Source organism: Delphinapterus leucas, chromosome 18, assembly GCF_059928025.1.
Source record: "Delphinapterus leucas isolate spDelLeu-1000000601 "Yukka" chromosome 18, BTC_Dleu_Yukka2, whole genome shotgun sequence".
NCBI lineage: Eukaryota > Metazoa > Chordata > Mammalia > Artiodactyla > Monodontidae > Delphinapterus > Delphinapterus leucas.
Genome location: NC_143146.1, coordinates 63,457,446 through 63,472,784, shown reverse-complemented (window position 1 = coordinate 63,472,784; position 15,339 = coordinate 63,457,446). Strand labels below are relative to the sequence as shown.

Here is a 15,339-nt window from a genome sequence, read left to right as displayed (position 1 = left end):
AGAACAGTGGAATCAAGTTATCAGCAGTAAAAAGAAAGTTGCATTGAACTACATAACGCAGAATAATTGAACTTGACTACGTAAACCTGGAGAGAAAACAGGGATTTTTATTAGCCAGAATTATGAGAATTATGTTTAGCCCAAGAGGTATTTAGGGAACCAGATTTAGCAAATAAAAATACAGGACGGGCTTCCCTGGTGGCGCAGTGCTTGAGAGTCCGCCTGCCGATGCAGGGGACGCGGGTTCGTGCCCCGGTCCGGGAAGATCCCACATGCCGTGGAGCAGCTAGGCCCATGAGCCATGGCCGCTGAGCCTGCGCGTCTGGAGCCTGTGCTCCGCAATGGGAGAGGCCACAACAGTGAGAGGCCCGCGTACTGCAAAAAAATAAAAATAAATAAATAAAAATACAGGATACCTAGTTAAGTTTGAATTTCAGATAAACAATGAGTAACATTTTAATATTAGTATGTCCTGTGCAGTATTTGAGACATACTAAAAAATTACTGTTTATCTGAAATTCAATTTTACCTGGATGTCCTGTATTTTACCTGGCAGTCTTAATTTAGGATAAACCATAAGTGTGCTGGTGACTGTCTTTTATAGCCACTTAAATACGAAAAAGGCATTATTTGTATTTGGTCGGTCATTCTGGATTGACCAGGGGCTCCTTGAGGACTGTCTTTAAACCATGTGATTTGTTTCTCCTTTGACTCCGCAGCACCCAGCACACAGTAGGTGTTTGTGAAGGAAATGAAGGAGAAAGGAAATAATGGGCTGGGACAGGCAGGGTCTCAGGTCAGCTGATGGAGGGAACTCTTGAGAGAGATTACAGAGCTGAAAAACCAAACAGGAACTGGGAGGGAAAACAGGAAATTAAAAAACAGGAAAACCACCCACAGATGGGAGGGTCTGAGGGAAGGCAGGTGTTTAGTTTACACGAGCCCAGGGGCTGAGCTTGCCTGGTGGGAACTGGCCAAGGGCAAGGCTATGGCAGGAGCCGGGGCCCCGGTGGAGGGATGGCAAACACTTGGGTCCTCCTCCTTTCTGTCCTGTTGTTTCCTGTTTGTTACCTCCATGTGCCAAATTTAATCAGAAACCAGTTGACAAGGGAGCCTGGGAAAAGTGGTTTGCAGGGGTCAGCCCCTTGGTAGTGGAGCAGGGGGAAGGAGGGAGGGAAAGGGTCTGAGAGCATACGGGCAAGAGACAGGCATTGAATTTCCGTCCCTTACTTGACAGCTAAAGTACATTTAGACCTGGTTGTAGAAGGCAGCTGTTACTTGTTCACTTGTTTGCATGGTAAGTAGTTTTTGAATGGGTGAATGGATGGATGGATGGGATACATGAATACAAAGTGAGGAAAATTCACCTGTTACGTATAGCATGTTCCTCTCACCCTCATAAGTGAGTGATGTCACTTTCAGGGCACGGTTCCCTCACCCCTGCACGTGCTGGGGCCCGGGTCCTGTGCCAGCTGCCGTGAAGTGCTCAGTGGCAGTCCAGGACCCACCCACAGCGGTTCACACTCTCCCGGGGAAGCAGGTCACAGAGGCCCCTTGTATCATCCAAGGCAGGTTAGAATAAATGTTGTAACAAGGAAGGTGTAGGTCAGATGCTTTTGGGATTCAGAAGAGGAGAGAATCCAATACCCGCTTGTGGGGCTCCCAAGGACATGATGTAGGGGTGACCATGGAGTTGGGCGTGGATAGGATTTAAGAATGGGTAGGATCTGAACAGGCAGGAAGGGCAGGACTGCACGCCAGGCGGAGGAGACAGGCCAGCATCCTGGTGCAGGCTACCGTCCTCTGCTCCTGGATCCTGGAAGGGGGTCCAAACTGGTCTCCCTGCTTCCTGCCTTCCAGCCCGGTCCCCAACCAGCTTTCACAGCGATCCTGTCGCGCTGCTGACCCTCCTGGCCCATCCCGTCTTGTATTGTGAGTGGAAGAGTCCTCACGGTGGTCCCTAAGCCGCTCCCTCACCCACCACCTTTCTAACCCTGACTCAGTTCCTCTTACCAGGCTTGTTCTCACCTCAGGGTTTGTACTTGCTGTCCCCTGTGTCTGGAATGCTCTCCCTGCAAATGCACACAGTGTTCTTCATTTCATAGCTGCTCATCCGGACTTTTCCCAGAGCCTATATCATTTTTATATAGAAATATATAGGTTTGTATCATACATAGTTTTGTAATCTCTTTTTCGCCCTGCGACTTATCATAAACATAACTTACGGGTCCATCCGTGTGTCTGCAGTACCATGTTCAGCGGCCGCATGGCATCCCAGCATATGGGTGTACCATAACTTCGTTTCCTCTTTATTTTTCCCATCTATTTTGTGTGGATGTCATTGTAAATAATACTGATAGGATTGTTGTGACTGTAAATACAATTGTCCGTGAAGACAGTCTTCAAACTACGTGATTTGTTTCTCCTTTGTGCACGTACTTAATTATTTCCTTGTGATAAATATCTGAAAGCATAATTGCTGAGTCACAGGGTATCAGCATTATTTCATTCCATCACAAATATTTATTGTGCCCCTACTAAGTGCCAAGCAATTAGAGGTACCATTTTTGATAATACTGTCAAATAGATTTCCAGAAAGTCAAATCAATTTATATGCCCACCCGTACTGTTGGCATAGGTGGATAAAGGACCCAGCAGCGTAGGCTTATTTGGGTTTTTGTTAATTTATTTAAACTTTTTTTTTAGCAATCTCCAGAAGCCCAGAATTTAGTTGAGTTCGACCTCAGTGTTGGAGGTCTAACGAATACTACTGAAATTGTTGACAACAATATTTGGGTAGAAAGGCAAGTGAATCCAGGAGGTGGTGATGGACTGGAAAAAGAGGGAGGGGCTGGACAGGTGCAGGAGGGCTTGGTGGGGGTGGGAGCTAGAATGTTAAGAGCTGACATCCAAGGGGTGGAGTCATTTTGAAGAAGGACAAAGTCCAGGAGAGCAGAGCTGTGCTGGGTGAGGTGATGGTCTCTGCATCCAGAAGGTGGAGGGCTGTAAGGCCAGAGCACTGGAGGGTCTTCGTCCATCGACTGCACTCTTAAAGTGAGTGGAAGTAGTTTTAGCACTTTCCAGAAAATGAGCTTCTATGTTTTGCAGCTGTGGACTTTGAAGTAAGGAGAGTTCATCATCAAATGATGTCATTTTTTCCTACATACTCTTCAAGGTATTTTGTGTCATCACAAAACTGTGACTTTTTGGAGTGATGAAATTTTCTGTATCTTGATCTGGTCGATGGTTAGTTACATTGGTCTGTATATGCGTGGTGGGTGGAGTAATGGCCCCCAAAGATGTCTGCTCCCTGACCCCTGGTACTCGGTGGGGAAAGGAGAACTTTCATCATTGGAGCCGGACTACTGGAAGTCCAAATGGAAAGAAATTACCCTTGGCTATCAGCTCAGACCTACACGGAAGTTAATTTGAAGTATATCAGTGGCCTGAATGTGGAGGTTCATTTAAAATAACAGAGGTGCCAGGAGAACCTGTCTTGGATATTTTCAGCGTGGCGGTAGACACATCTATTAATAGAGCACAGGGTGCACTCACCATTGAAGTTGGTTTAGTTGACTCTAAGTTGGGCTTCATTAACGTCAAGGACTTCTTTTATCAAAAGAAATACCGTTAGATGAGGGTGAGAAAGCAAACCACAGACCGGGAGCCAGCGTTTGCAGTGGGTACAGCTGACAGAGGGTTCCTGCCCAAAATGTATGTAGGACCTAGACAAAGGACGAGAAAAGGGCCAGCGACTCAATAGAGGTGTTTTGGGGCATTTTGATTGTCATGGGGAGGGAGAGGACCTCTGTTAACCAGGATGTGGCCAGGTGTAGAAGCTCGATTCCCTGCTTCATACCTGAGGGGTTTGGGGCAAAGCATTTAATTTCTTGTAACTCTTTTCTTCACTTGTAAAATGGGGATGGTAGTAGTACTTGCCACAGGGCTATGTTAACAGTTAAAGGAGGCCAGACGTGTGCTTAGCAGGGTGCCTGGTGTGTTCTTACCACTGCTTTACCGCCATTGTCTCATTAGAGCATTCGTCTACCCAGAACATTCCGCCCTTGCAGCATCGGCGTGTTTCCCTGTGTATGGAATCGAGTGCCTCCGTCTGGTTGTGGGGAGGGGGAGACAGTGACGGAAACACCAACCCCCCTTTATCTTCTCCAGGAACTTTCATCTGAACGTTGTCAAGCTTGAGCCTCCTGTTCCGGAAAAAAAATTATCCATTCTTCTAATCTGAATGATTTGTGACATTCTATCCTAGAAAACTGTTCCAGCACCCACGCTGGGAACCACAGTGCTGGGAGCGCCACGGGGCACACAGCGGCTGGTGCACCTGTGTCCGTGCAGAACGCGACTCCCCAGCCCGGGGGTCTCCCTACAAACCACAACCCCGGCCTCGTGTCCAAGTCCCCTCGGGCCTCCGAAACCGTGGCCCCACAGAAGTGCTTTCTACAGGTCAGAGGCATGACCTGCGCGTCCTGTGTGTCCAACATAGAGAGGAACCTGCAGAAAGAAGCTGGTAAGAGGTCTCCACCGCGCCGAGCTGGGATGCTGCTGTGGATGGTAGCATGTAGACTGCTGGAGGCCACGGTCAGCAACGTGGGGCGGTGTGCCCTTGGCACACGATGGCCTTGGGCGTCTCCACTGACTGCGTTTATCAGGAGCCCTGATCATCTGGCAGCGGCTCATTGTGTGATAGGACAGATGTTTGTCTAATGTTCTGGGGCAATTGGCGCTCTGCTCTTTAAGAAGTACTTAGTTTGAGATAAAATGGATTGCTGAGTAAGTTAGCCATGGGGAATCCAGTTTAAAGGTCAAGGTACTGTCATGGGTGGTCTCCCCAACTAGCTTGTCCTGGTAGTAGTCTGTGGTTTTCCCTTCCAAAGCCTCTTACGGTCAAACACATAAATAGCCTTCATTCTGTCCTGTTGTCATTGTAAATCATAGCGTGTTGCGGAAATGCCAAAGTTTTGTCCTCTAAACAACATTGCCAATCTGTTTTTTGGTTTTTTTTTTTTCCGGTACGCGGGCCTCTCACTGTTGTGGCCTCTCCCGTTGTGGAGCACAGGCTCCGGACGCGCAGGTTCAATGGCCATGGCTCACGGGCCCAGCCGCTCCGCGGCATGTGGGATCCTCCCAGACCGGGGCACGAACCCGTGTCCCCTGCATCGGCAGGCGGACTCCCAACCACTGCGCCACCAGGGAAGCCCACCAATCTGGTTTCTTAAAGCTGAGAGTGCAGCGAAAATCCTGTCCCAATTTTTTGTTTGGAAAATATCTTAACCGTGACTCTGCTGGCCTCCGGGGTCACCCTCTCTCTTCCTGTGGCTCCGTACGTGGGTCTTTCTGCTCCGGCTCAAGGATAACATGCTTCCCGCCTCCTGCTCATCAAGCCTGCAGCTTCCTGGAGCTCTAGAAGGTGGCTCTCAAACCAAGGTGTTCTAGGAGCTCCTCTGTCACCTGTGGGCTGGCGGCTCAAAAGCTAACCTGTGTCTCACAGGGCCCATGATTCTCTTCCCGACTTGAATCCCTCATATTTATCCTTTATGACATTCTTTCTAAAGCACATCATTCCTTTCATTTATGTGAATGAACCTTTCTTTCCCCCTTAAACTAAACAACAGTGGTAGCAAGATAGTCCGCAGGATTTCTTTTTCATTCCTGAAAGTGATTAAAAACTGAAGAAGAGTATGGAAAACCACTTTTGAAAGTGATTTTTTTCTCCTGTGTCTGGAAGTGGAGAAAAAAGTACACCCGTTATGTGACAGCAGTTGCCTGCTGCAGACACTGTCCCTTGCTTTGAGGTGTGTGCCCGCACCTGTGTCCCCCAGAGCCTGCCTCAGAGCGGCGCCCGCCGGGCCAGCAGCATGGGCCGTGCCTGGGAGAGGGGCAGGCCTGCAGAACCTCACACCCTCCCCCAGACCCACTGAATCAGCGTCTTTGCTTTAACCAGGGCCTAAGGTGAGTCATATGCCCAATAAAGTGTGAGAATCACCTGGGGAGCTTTAAAAAGGGGGAAAAAAGATGCCTGGTATCCACCCTGAGAGATTTTGATTTAATTGGTCTGGGTTAAGAGTTAATCACCAGTCAGGTGATTGTTAAAAGCCCTCCCCCCTGCCCCCCACCCCAGGTGATCCTAATGCACAGCCAAGTGTGAGAACCACTGTTCTAGAAGCTTCTGGGGCAGAGGTTTTTCTTTGTTAGCTTATGTTGAACACATCATCCCCCGAGGCCTTGCCTGGAGTGTTCCAGCTGTGCCCTGCTGGTTTCAGGGATTCTCTCTGTGCTGGTTGCGTTGATGGCTGGAAAGGCAGAGGTGAAGTATAACCCGGAAGTTATCCAGCCCCTGGAGATAGCGCAGCTCATCCAGGACCTGGGCTTCAAGGCAGAGGTGATGGAGGACTGCGCGGGCTCAGACGGCGACCTCGAGCTGATTGTAAGCGCAGCAGCTGGGCTGGAGCGGGGGCCAGGGGGTGCAGGCCTGAGACAGCCCACGGAGGCCTTCTGACGGCAACCGGGCTTGTGGTCAGGACGTTCCCCCTTCTTGCATGTATCCTGTTCGTTGCTGTTGGGTTTTCCTTTGAAGCCAGTGACAAGGACCTGCTCGTTTTGTGAAGGAATGTCCACTATGTCAGAAAGTCGCAGGCGCGTGTCCCGCCAGGTCCCGCCAGGCGCGTCAGGGTATCGGGAGGAGGAGGCAATGGCGTTGGAGGAAGAGGAATTGGAGACGGCAGCTGCCCTGAGCTTGTGGCTCGAGGGAGTCGAACAGGAACACGTCCCGTGAGGCCGAGAGGAAGCTGGAATGCCAGAGGCACCTCGAGGCCCCGGGACGGGATGGGAGTGAGCGAGGCAGTCGGGGCCACCTTGTAGGCACAGGTGTGTCTACAAGGTACTTGGTGACCAGAGTGTCCCCAGGCGCTCAGTCCGGGGTGAACGCCGGGGGTGGTGCTGTTTCCAGGGCTGCTGGGGAGCGGAGGGACGAGGCGCTGGTATTGTTTCCTGTCTGCCCACTGCTGCCAGTGGCGCTAGTCAACAAATCATCGAGGACAGAAGATGGCTCTAGTATTTCAAATATGCTGTGTTCACAAACACTTCTGCGCAAAGCTCTTTTTGTGCAAATAAAGGGAGACTTAGAAGGAATCCACAAGGAATTGAATAACGCTGTTTACCGAAGTGAAAACTTCCTTGCTGTGTTTAGTCAGTGCCATTAGCGGTAGGTAAGTAAATGTTTGAAGAAAAAGTACTGCGGACACACGTGGCACCTTGAGCTCCCGAGAAGTGGAGTTCTTTGCAGAGCAAATCCTTTGCTCTGGCTGGGCCTCGGTGTGTGCAGAGGGGCACAGTGTAGTACTCGCTGGGTCAGACCTCCAGGGCCCGAGGTGCACATCTCTGCTCACACTGCGGTGTGGAAATCTAGAGCAAGACAATCAGTGGGGAAGGTGAAAACATCTTTTTGAACAATGTTTTTTTTTTTTCTTATTACAGTGTCCTATAGTTGTATTGTCGTCACATGCTCAGGCATTTCATGTCTGTATTTAATTTGTATTCTGGGAAGTGCTGACCACTGATACTCAGAAGAGTGAGTTGCCCGGCTTGCCTAATGCATAGTACAGGGGTGGCTGGCTCACTTGGAACTGCTTTCTCAGTGCACACAGCACGGGGTGGCAGAAATGCATAACCAACCCAGGATGTAGAGTGCTGTGAAAGCCCGTTGTTAGCAGAGCTGCGAGTGGGGCCTTGGTCCTTGCCATCTGCTTAGTGATTGGTCTCCTGTACGTGAGTTGGGGAAGAACCACTGTTTATATCCCCGAGGCTCCCGCGGGAATGTCCGGGGTGAAAATCTTGCACCTGGGGGTTGTGAGTCCAGCATCTTGGGAAGGAGGACAGACTGGTGGCTGCCTGTTAACCCAACTCCCTGTGTGCCTTTGGTGGGATCCTCTGGATCCTGGGTCAGTGGGATCTTTGTCATCCTTTGCCGCAGATCACGGGGATGACCTGCACTTCCTGTGTTCACAACATAGAGTCCAAACTCACAAGGACAAACGGCATCACCTACGCCTCTGTGGCTCTTGCCACCAGCAAAGCCCACGTGAAGTTTGATCCTGAAATTATTGGTCCGCGGGATATTGTCAAAATTATCGAGGTAAATCATTTATCAAAAGAATATTGTACCCACCTTTTAAAACACAGTGGTTTATAATCATCATAGAAAAATGAGCAAAATATAGCTAAGCAAAAAAAAAAAAAAAAAAAAAAAAAAAATCACCTAATCTAAAATCCTTCAAGATTTCCCATGGAAATAAGGTGACTCAACTTGTGAGCGTTTAGTAAATATCAGATAATTTGAGGGGGGAATCAGTGAATGGGTAAGAAAAAGATGGGGAGAAAAGGACATTATTATTGTTTTAATTTCAGATATTCCCTGAGAAACAGCAGTATTGCCAAGATTCCTGGCACATGGTATTAAATTGCCTAATTGTGGGAATTCCCTGGCTGTCCAGTGTTTCACTGCCAACGGCCTGGGTTCGATCCCTGGTTGGGGAACTAAGATCCCACAAGCCATGCGGTGTGACCCCCCCCCCAAAAAAATTGCCTAATTGTAAGTCTTCTAAGTAATATTTACATCTGTGTCACGTATCTACAGACCAAAGGAATGTTGGTGTTGGGAAGAATTACACTGCGTTTGACCACTATACTAGGCCTCCTTTACAGGTGGAGAGTTTAGTCATTTCTCCTTTGGAAAATCAATCACAGTAGTTTTCTGTACTCCCACCCTCATCGTTCCCTCACTTTGTCCACAGACATTCTGTGTCCTCTCTCAGGTCTGTATCATACCACACCAGGAGAAGATGAGCATTAGTGGTGATCTGAATGGGTCAAGATGGTCAAAACCGAGCAAGATGAACTCATAACAACTAATGGTGAAGTTTAGCAGAAACTACTGCTTACGAAATTCCTTATGAAATTAAACATCTCATAGCAGGCTTCAAGTTGTTTTAAATTTTCGTGTGTGTGTGTGTGTTAAGAGAGATGCTGTCTGTTGTCTGGCCATGCAGAGCTCTTTGAGGTGCAAATGCTGCTACTGCTGTTGATACAGTGCCTCAATCTTAGAGGCAGACAATGCAGCTTCTTTATCAGATGAGGAGAGATCCCCCAGAGAGGTTAGGAGACTTTGATCCCTGGTACCCAGCTAAAGGTTGCAGAGCTGGTGCTCCAACCCAGATCTCCTAGTTCCAAGCTCAGTGGGCATCCGGTTTCTGCCACCCCACGGGTCTTACAGAACAGTAGTGATAAGGCATTAATGAGGGAGAGAAGTCAACTGAGGCACTAATCCTTGCTGGCCTCCACCCAACTGCCCAGCCCGCTGCAGTCCCCTGCTAGTTCTTACTTGAGGTATATTGCCAATGTCTGGCCCCCATTCCTGCATCTCTGGGGCATCTTTTCCTGATGTAATTGGGCCGGTATTAGTTGTAAAGGATTTGTCGTTAGATGGCCTTACATGCTCTTTCTTCCAACGTAACTCGTAATTTTTGAGTAAAATCCCAACATCAGAGTCCCAGGGCCCCTCTTTACATCGTGCTGACTGACAGGACATTTCCTGACAACCTTTCCTGTATAATGTTATACAGGGAATCAGAGATTTAGCAACCAGATCAAATAAGATAGAGAGGGTGGAGGAGCAAAACGGTGAAAGAATTGCTTGAGAGAATCCCTGAGAAAACCACAGATACTGCCGGAGCCAAGGTCTGCTCGTTGGGAGAGGCCTGGGCTGGAGCCGGGGTGGGGGGGCCTGCAGCTGGATTCAGAGCTTCCGATGATGCTGTAGCTTTGGACGGGAGTTTAATCCCTGACCTTCAGTTTCCTCCTACAGAGAGCGATACTCCCGACCGCTTGATACTGGGGAGTCCATAACTCACAGATCCCGCGTTTATAACTCAACATCGATCAGCTCAGGGTGTGCTAAGTCACCTCCCGGCGTCTGCTGCCTTTGCCCACAGAAGGAGCAGCAGTCGCCGTGGAACCTCCGACGGGATCTGTACAGTGACATGGGGACAGAAGTCGTGAGCGGAAAAGCCAATACAGTCCTCTGAGGCGGTTTTAGATTAACTTTCTTTCTTTTTTTTTTTTTTTTTTTTTATGTATTTATTTATTTATTTGTGGCTGCGTTGGGTCCTCGTTTCCGCGCATGGGCCTTCCCTAGTCGCGACAAGTGGGGGCCACCCCTCATCACGGTGCGCGGGCCTCCCACCATCGCAGCCTCTGTTGTTGCGGAGCACAGGCTCCAGACGCACAGGCCTAGTAATTGTGGCTCACAGGCCCAGCCGCTCTGCGGCATGTGGGATCCTCCCAGACCAGAGCTCGAACCCGCATCCCCCGCATTGGCAGGCACACTCTGAACCGCTGCGCCACCAGGGAAGCCCTAGATTAACTTTCTTATTTCCAAAGATGTAAAATGGTTTCTACCGATGCCTGTTTTAACCAAGTGCCTTCTTTCTTGTTTCCTCTTTCTAATAACAAGGAAATCGGCTTTCATGTCTCCCTGGCCCAGAGGAACCCCAGCGCTCATCACTTGGACCACAAGCTGGAAATAAAGCAGTAGGTAGAACACAGAAGATAAACTGTAGCTCTAAGGGCTGCCCTCCCCTGGCCCGCCTCTACCTCATTCGGTGCTGATCGGTGTCCCTGCTACCCCCAGCTTCCACGGCGCCTTCTGCTGAATTAGTTGCCTTCACCCCGTAACGTTAATCCTCTAAAACAGCGCTGTTCCACGGTACCTTCTGCTGTGACAGAAACGCTCTATATCTGCACTGCCCAGTATGAAATGCAGCCAGTGTGACTCAGGAAGTGAATTTTTAATTTCCCTTCATTTTAACTAATTTTAATTTAAATAGTTACCTATGGCTGGTCGCTAACAGATTGGACAGCACTTACGTTGGGAGGAAGGGAAGAGTGGGTTCTTTCTTTTATAGTATTTCAAGACTTTACTGGAGTGGGTCGAGATCTAGGATCCGAGGACAGGAATTACGGCCAAGTGGAAAGAAAATGGCTCGGGAAGCAGGAGACCTGAGCTCATTCACTGTTGCAGATGTTCACTCATTCATTCAACGAACACAAGCCCGCTGTTGTATGCAGGGCACTGTGCCGGGTGCTAGGGGTGAATAGGGTGTCACCCCTACCTTAGAGGGGCCCTTGGTTGGGCTGGGAAGAGCGGGTGAGCAATGATGCAGGTGGGTTCTGGGGAGTCTGGGAAGCTAACAAGCAGGGGACACACGATCTGAGCCTCAAAGAATGAGTGGAAGTTTGTCGGTCTGAGAGGAGTGGGGTAGGAAGCGAGGTCTTTTCGGGGCTTGCAGGCGGGGGCCTGGGAGTGTAAGACTCCGATCTTGCAGACCCATGGCCTTCAGATCGCTTTGAGGCTATGCCTCCTACAGCTTCCAAGAGCGCTTGGTTGGAATTTTGTGTGTGGTGAGGCTGATGTGAGACCATGGCTGCCACCTGTGACCCCGATTTCAGACTTCATCAAGGCAGCTGCACTGTTCACACTGACTCTATTTTAAGTAATAGTTTAAAAGTTGAGTGTATAAGTTTATACTAATGAAATGTTCCTTTTATCTATCTTTTTCTTGGGAGTCTATAAACGATTGCGGTTTGAAAAAAGAGCAATAGCAGCCATAGGCTGAGGATGGCCCACCTCTTTGGGGCTGAATTCTCAGTTTCTGGACCTCGGTTGCCTCACCTGTAGATTGCAGGTGCCACATCAGCCACGGGCAGGCAGGGGCTGTGTCTAAATGTCTCTGGAGCATCCTTGCAGTGAAGTTTAGACCTTTGATGTTCCCCTCAGATGGCCGATGTAGAGAGAGCCTTGCTTTCACTTTAGCCCTTGCTGGTCTGTCCCAGACATGTGGCAGAGGCCAGTCTCAAACCAAGTCCTCGGGAGGGGACGGGGCCAGAAGCCAGGTGACCGGCGGTACCTGATATGTCGGTGTTGCTGTGTTTCTTTCCAGGTGGAAGAAGTCTTTCCTGTGCAGCCTGGTGTTTGGCATCCCTGTCATGGGTTTAATGATCTATATGTTGATACCCAGCCACGAGCCCCACGAGTCTATGCTGCTGGACCACAACATCATCCCGGGACTGTCCATCCTGAACCTCGTCTTCTTTATCTTGTGTACCTTTGTCCAGGTGCGTATCGGGGGGTGGGCACACCTGCCCAGCGTGCCTGTGTGTGGCCAGCAGGTGCTCTGTCCTCTTAGGCCAGCACAGCCCTTCAGAGCGCTCCAAGTGCAGCTTCGTTGCCGCTTTCCCACCACCCAGCCAGCTGCTGCTTTTTTCTGTCTTATGACCAGCTGGGGGGCGTCCTCTAAAACGGGCAGTTCCACAGATGACCAGACTCCCCCTGGAGCAGCAGCCCCCTGCGGCAAGGCTTGGTGATCCAGTATGTCTTGTTTGCCTATTGTTCAGCTGAATTCGATGTTAGAAGCAGCAGCTGGACCACCCTGGAGCTCATGCTGCTCTCTTCCACGTCTTGGCTTGAATGACTGAAACGTGGTCCTGAGGAATCATAATTTAAAAGGGGCAGGCTTCGTGTTACTTCTGCCCTGGGGACCGCATTAAGTAGCTAGCTGTATTTCTTGTGGGAAGTGTGCCTTCCATTTATTTTGGAATAGAAAATGAAACTCCTGACTTAATATTAGAATTAATTAATATTAATTAGGATTATCTGGGGGCAAGTGTTTATAGGCTCAATTTGGTTTTTCCAGATCTTCATCTGCATAGAAAAAAACACATATTTATGTGCGTATGTATGTGTGTGTATATGTTCACATACTATAGACACAGGCTTTCTTTTTGGCCGAAATAGGATAATACTAGATACACTGATTTATAACTGGCTTTTTCACTTAACCATGTACTGTGTACATCTCTCACACCAGCGGTTAGGGGCCTAGCACATTGTCTTCAGGGACCGCATAGCACTGTCCACAGTATGAACGCACTATGATTTCTTTCACCATCTTGAGCATTCTCCTACTGATGGACATCTAGGTTGTCCAGTGCTCTGGGTCTTAAAGGTCTCCCTGGATCAGCCACTCCTGTGGTCAGAAGTCCTCTGAATCAGGAAGTACATTTCGTACGCATCACTTATGGAGGAAAAAAGTCATGTCAGCGTCGAGGGGGAGCCCAGGGTATTTACAGTCCCGAGGGCCCTTGTCACAAAGGTCACTCTCCCTCACCACCTTTCAGTTCCTCGGGGGCTGGTACTTCTACGTGCAGGCCTACAAATCTCTGAGACACAGGGCGGCCAGCATGGACGTGCTCATCGTGCTGGCCACAAGCATCGCCTACGTCTACTCCCTCGTCATCCTGGTGGTGGCCATCGCCGAGAAGGCGGAGAGGAGCCCGGTGACCTTCTTTGACACGCCCCCCATGCTCTTCGTGTTCATTGCCCTGGGGCGGTGGCTGGAACACGTGGCAAAGGTAACTGCAGCCTCAGGTTAAAGGAAGAACTGTTTCCTCAGTAACACAAACCTTAATTTATCTGAGCACCATGTTTAGAATTACTCATCATACACAATCTAGGGCAAGGATTAAAGAAACATGAAACCTTCGTATAATTAGGTGTTCTGACCACCAGTCTCCAAACTGGTCTCTACTTCTGAAATCCCAGCTAATCTGGTTAATTATTAAAACCTTTGTTCAGATGCATCGCGCAGTGGAAAGAACCCTGGATTTCGGGTCAGAGCTCGTACCGAACCTCTTGGTACGTAACTGAGTGTGTAGCTTCCTAGTCTAGAAATCCACATTTCCACCATAGGGTCGTGCCATTTTTAGCACCCTGCATTGTTCCCAGATTTCAATGTATCCTAATATAAGAGAGTGGGACTCAGGTCCTAAAAGAAATTAAATTGAACCTAAAAGAAAACAGTCATTGGGCAGACTGGCATTGTTTCTTCAATCTGAAATGTAATTCATAGAACTCAGTTGCACTGTACACTCAGCGCGGGGATGGCACGGCTGCGTGTTGATGGGCAGTAAGTGACACTCATCCTGGGAGAGCCCGCAGGCGTGCAGAGGGGCCGCGTTACGGAGGCAGCCTTTTCTTGCGGGGTTTTCTTTAACACCAGCCTTGTGATTGATGGTCTGGGTTTGCACAGGCCAGCTTAGTATCGCTCTCATTCTACCTTCTGGTTATTTCTTAGAGCAAAACTTCAGAAGCCCTCGCCAAACTCATGTCTCTACAAGCCACGGAAGCCACCGTCGTGACCCTTGGGGAGGACAGCTTAATCATCAGGTGGGTTGTCTTTGTCACACATCCTTGATCGATTTAGATCAGCCCTGTGTGCTACACATCGCACACCTATCGTGTGAAGGACGTGACACTAGACCTGGTGAGGGCCGGCAAAGACGGTACATGTTAGGAAGATGCCCCATCTCAGTCCAGTTAAGTAAACAAAGCATTTCTATACTAAAAGATAAGCAAGGGTTCAAGGGGGTGTATGTTTGCTAGATGATGAGTGAGAGGTACAGGCAGTATTTCTGGAACTTAGGAGAGGAAGGCTCGTGGTGGTCAAGCAGAGCTTCACAGAACATGGAGTATGAGCTGGGTCTCGCCCACAGGATCTGGAGGATTTGGACAGGCTGAGAGATAGGGGTTCAACTTGCCAAAGAATAAAAATGGGAGAACTATTTTTCTTCTTTATCAGGTTGGCAGACATTAAAAACAATAATGCTCACTGTCGTTATTGCTGGGACTTATATGGCATTTACTGTTTGCCAGATGCTATACTAACCTGTTTGCATTTAATCTATCCAAGAAAAAGCTTTATGAGGAAGGGACTCTTACTACCCTTATTGTACAGATGCAGAGACTGAGGTTCAGAGAGGCTATGCAACTGGCCCAGGGTCACACAGGTATTAAGTAGTGGAATTAGGACAGAACCTACGCTGCTGGTTGCAGAGCCCGTGTTCTTTACACTCTTAAAGCGTATTTAATAACGTGGGCATTTTTACAAATTAAGGCTTCTGTGTTTCTCCGGTCAGCCCCATTTTCCTCTTCTAGGCAATGGTTATTTCTAGGCCTCCCTCGCATTCCTGAAATCTCTCTGGACCCACCACTTTCCCCTTTAGCCTGTGATCTCACTTCTGACTTGAGAATAGAAACCGTGATGGGAAACCCATCAGTTTCCTGTCACTCAGCCTGCAAAGCTGCCCTTCCCCACCGCACCGGTGGAAGAAGAGGCATCCCCCCGCCGGGGCCTCTGCTTAGAGCCATCATCTGTCAGATTCTTACTATCTCCAGTGTCCCCGTCTCTGCTGATTCTTACCATCCGGTAC

General features: G+C 49.1%; 1 protein-coding gene across 1 annotated transcript in view; it reads left to right on the top strand.

The window, feature by feature from the left end:
* Nucleotides 1-15,339, top strand: part of ATP7B (ATPase copper transporting beta) — a 61,876-nt gene that overhangs the window by 18,201 nt on the left and 28,336 nt on the right. The window contains 7 exon segments of the mRNA XM_022574758.2: nucleotides 4,268-4,525; nucleotides 6,279-6,442; nucleotides 7,988-8,149; nucleotides 10,526-10,602; nucleotides 12,012-12,186; nucleotides 13,249-13,482; nucleotides 14,205-14,296. Coding sequence (XP_022430466.2) covers nucleotides 4,268-4,525; nucleotides 6,279-6,442; nucleotides 7,988-8,149; nucleotides 10,526-10,602; nucleotides 12,012-12,186; nucleotides 13,249-13,482; nucleotides 14,205-14,296 — 1,162 coding nt within the window.